The sequence below is a fragment of the Kryptolebias marmoratus genome, linkage group LG18 (assembly GCF_001649575.2).
Source record: "Kryptolebias marmoratus isolate JLee-2015 linkage group LG18, ASM164957v2, whole genome shotgun sequence".
NCBI lineage: Eukaryota > Metazoa > Chordata > Actinopteri > Cyprinodontiformes > Rivulidae > Kryptolebias > Kryptolebias marmoratus.
The window spans coordinates 20,622,830-20,626,865 of record NC_051447.1 but is presented as its reverse complement, the minus strand read 5'-3'; the positions used below and the strand labels follow the sequence as shown (position 1 = coordinate 20,626,865).

General features: G+C 45.1%; 2 protein-coding genes across 2 annotated transcripts in view; both read right to left on the bottom strand.

The window, feature by feature from the left end:
• The window catches only part of wnt16 (wingless-type MMTV integration site family, member 16), an 8,710-nt gene extending 7,065 nt beyond the window's left edge, over positions 1-1,645 (bottom strand). Inside the window, exon 1 of the mRNA XM_025010832.2 lies at positions 927-1,645. Coding sequence (XP_024866600.1) covers positions 927-997 — 71 coding nt within the window. The 5' untranslated portion in view covers positions 998-1,645. The remainder of the gene's footprint in view (positions 1-926) is intronic.
• A 144-nt stretch (positions 1,646-1,789) lies between these two features.
• Positions 1,790-4,036, bottom strand: part of LOC108248427 (cadherin-like and PC-esterase domain-containing protein 1) — a gene marked incomplete at its 5' end in the record, with an annotated part of 16,736 nt that continues 14,489 nt past the window's right edge. The window contains 1 exon segment of the mRNA XM_017437198.3: positions 1,790-3,785. Within this exon segment, the coding sequence (XP_017292687.2) occupies positions 3,537-3,785 (249 nt within the window).

Below are 4,036 nucleotides of genomic sequence, written 5' to 3'. Positions count from 1 at the left end.
GACCCTGATCCATCCGGACCCTGATCCATCCGGACCCTGATCCATTCGGACCCTGATCCATCCGGACCCTGATCCATTCAGACCCTGATCCATCCGGACCCTGATCCATCCGGACCTGGATCCATCCAGACCCTGATCCATCTGGACCAGCACCAACATTTATTCAGTCGTCTTTGTGTCAAACCCAACACGTCCTGAAAGGTTCTTCAGAACCGAGGAGCTGATGTTTTGAGTCGGTCGGTTTGTAAATATTTACATTTTTCTGTTTCCATCGAATTCGTTCTCCAAAATTAATCTGTTAAAGATTTAAATAAAACGTCGGAGAACAAATTTACCTTTGATCTGTTTCATCATGGATTCCACAGCAGACACGAAGTAAACAACAACAACAACAACAGGAATCTGTTTAACTAACTGAAATCTTCTTGTTGTTTTAAACTCTTTTTACCTCAAAATAAAATAAAAAAGAAACTCTTTAAATCTTTAGTTTCAATCTGAAGTTCAGTCCGGCAGATTATCTGTTTTTACTTCTCTTATATTTAATCAGAAACTTATTTTTTCTGGTTTTAAACTTTAAAAACTAAAACTTATTTTCTTTAAACCGGCCGTGATGCGTTCACGGTCCCTGCTAAAATCAGAACCTAAGCTTTTGGACCGAACCGGACCTGCAGCTCCACCTGTTCCTGTCATGATTTTTGAAACATTTGATTCTGCTTCACATCTATTCTTACAAAAGAGCGCACGGCCGCCAAACCGGGTCAGAACCGGGCCCGAACACAGCGGGTTCTTTGACCCATTTCAAAACTCGTTGGATGGGTTTTACCGGGGTCACGTGTCCAGGCCGAAGGGTTACCTGAGCAGGTACCTGAAGCCCGGTTCTGTCCGGAACCCGCACCTGGTTCTGATTAGAAAGCGGGTCTACTCACATCCAGCTGGCCCTGCAGCCCACCGGAACCACGGAGACCAGCAGCAGAACCAAAGTCCACATCCTCCTCATCACATCTGGGTCATGCTGAAACCCGGTCCCGGCGCGCGCGCCTCAGTCCCGGTACCATCGGAAGGTTCTATTCCCTCTGCTGGACCCGCAGCAGCAGACCCGTCCGAGTTCGAGTCCGAGTCCCGGACCTTCCTGATTGGTCCAGGAGGGGCGCCGACGTCAGAGGGGCTGGACCCAGATGGGTTCGGAAAGAATCAGAAGCACAGAACTGATTTCAGGCTCAGTGGTTCAGAAGGAGACCTCACCTCGACCAGTTCGGCCCGCTGGTTCTGGACCTCTGATGAACCCAAACCAGAACATTTGGGTCCGGAAAGTTCTTCAGGGTCCTTCAGTCCGAACCCAAACCGGGTCGGATTCAGTCTGTTTATGGAGAAAAAAAAAAACAAAAATAGTTTTTATACAAAATTTAAATAAAACAGCTGGCTGGATGATGACTCAGCACTTTTCCCTTGTTTGTTGTGATCCACTCGAGCTTCTTTTAGCTGACAGTTGGCTGCCTTCGGCTGCTGTTGAGCTTCTTTTAGCTGACAGTTGGCTGCCTTCTGCTGCTGTCGAGCTTCTTTTAGCTGACAGTTGGCTGCCTTCGGCTGCTGTCGAGCTTCTTTTAGCTGACAGTTGGCTGCCTTTGGCTGCTGTCGAGCTTCTTTTAGCTGACAGTTGGCTGCCTTCTGCTGCTGTCGAGCTTCTTTTAGCAGCTCATTAAGTTTAAAACTGGAAACAAATCAAAGTTTGGATTTTCAGATTAAAATCCTGATGTTTAATAGATTTAAGAATCAGAAACAACCAATCAAATCGTTTCTTTAACTTTTATTAAAAGTTTTTACTGTTTGAAACAGAATAAAAAATAAATTTAAAGCTGTACTCTGAATTCTTACATTTGTATAAATATTTAAATTCTTTTTGTGTAAACAGATAAAAATATATTTACATCTGTAGAAAAATATCTCAGAGCTGATTTATCGAAGCTCAGGCGGAGACCTCTGATTGGACGGAACAGTCACATGACTGCAGCACATCCACTTAAAGGGACAGTTCAAACATTTCAGAGTGTGGTTCTGTGTAAAAGTTATAACTGTCTTACCTGTTGCAGACAGTCTGATGGGCTAAAGGCTAGTCGGATCACCCACTGAGACTAGTCTTCATGACACGGTTACACCTACAGGAAGTGACCCGATGCTGCACAGGAAGTGCTACAGCTGGCCACTAAACCCCACTTTAAAATGTCTGGATCATCCCTTTAATGCAAATTAGTGTGCCAGATACTAGTTAACCACATTAACTATTAGTTCTCATGCAGAACATACCAGCTGGTACCAGTTAGTAGTTAACATGCATCATGAGAACATTAATTACTCCTAACCTGGTTACTGAGGTTAGTTAAACTAGTTAATACTCATTAGGTGTCACTCATCTATAACTAGTTAGTGCTAGTAAGAAAGCAGATACCAGAAAAGTGTTTCATTTTTAAAAAGTAGTTAGTTTACATCCAAAACTAGTTAGTTAATGTTAATAGATGTGAACTTTAACTATTACACCTAAACTACACTAACCAGTTAGTTAAGTAGAAGAGACTAACTGGTCAGCTGAAGACTAGTTGCTGCTACAAACTAAACCATAACTAGTTCATTAACATAAAACTATTTACACAGACCCATTAGTAAACATGAGACACTCGCTATTAAACAGTTGACCAGAGACTAGTTAGTTGAGAGGAGAACTTGTGGAGTTTGGATCAGAACCGGGTCTGATCAGAACCCAGACATTCACCTGCTGCTTCAAACTGAGCAGTTAGTTTAGTTAATCTGAACTAAAACCAGAGCCTTGTTCCCTTCTGTCCCAACGAACCCGTTACTGAAGTCAGAACCGATCCGAACCGATCCGAACCGATCAGAACCGGTCAGAACCGATCAGAACTGATCAGAACCGATCCAAACAGATCTGAACCGATCTGATCAGAACCGATCAGAACTGATCCGAACCGGTCAGAACCGATCAGAACCGACCTGAACCAATCAGAACCGATCCAATCCGAACCGATCCAAACCAATCAGAACCGATCCGAACCGATCAGAACCCTGGAGCTGATCAATAATCCATCACTGCAAGAAGCTTTTAGTTCCTCTTTCCTGAACAGTTTGTGGAACCTTTTGTTCCTGAAGGAGAGACAAAGAACCAGTTCCTCAGTAATCGGACCCGGATCGTTGAACTGGACTCCAGCTTCCTTCGGCAAACGCAGGTTTTCTTTGAGGAATGTTTTCATTTCCTGTTGGAAACAGGAAACTATGGAAGTTTTTGTTTGGTCCTGGAAAGGGTTGACTCCTCTGGTTTTGTTCCTTCCATTCCTGACTCTGCTGGAACTAATAAAAGGTTCTGACCCGGTTTGAATCCAATCACTTTAGTTTCTTGTTCGGTTCCTTTTTGTCACTCCTCATAAAACCAAACATCTTCTCACAGAAACAATAATTTCCTGCAGAGGGAACATCCATCTTCTTCCCTGCTCTTCTCTGGGAACCGGAACCAGAGAAACCTCTGGATCCACTCAGTGGACTTGTTCGGTCCTTGTTCCAGAGGAGACAGGTGAGTCCCACCTGAGACACAGGCGGCTCAACAGGATCTCAGAGTACACCTGGTTTATTGGTCCTCTAACGTGGAAGGTGGGGGGGTTCCACCCCTCAGCCTGATCCGTGTCCTGCACGGTGGTCTGGCTGCTGAGGCCAGGTCCAGTTCCGGTGGATCTGGTTCTGGACGTCACGTTGTCTGAGGGTTTTTGGAATGGAACCTTCTCCACCTGAGAGAACAGAACACCTGGTTTGAGTCAGTATGCTGAAAACAATTACATCCAGAATAAATTAAAAATAAACTCCTGGGAACTCTGCTGGGAACTCTGCTGGGAACCCTCTGCTGGGATCTCTGCTGGGAACTCTGCTGGGAACTCTGCTGGGAACCCTCTGCTGGGATCTCTGCTGGGAACTCTGCTGGGAACCCTCTGCTGGGAACTCTGCTGGGAACCCTCTGCTGGGAACTCTGCTGGGAACTCTG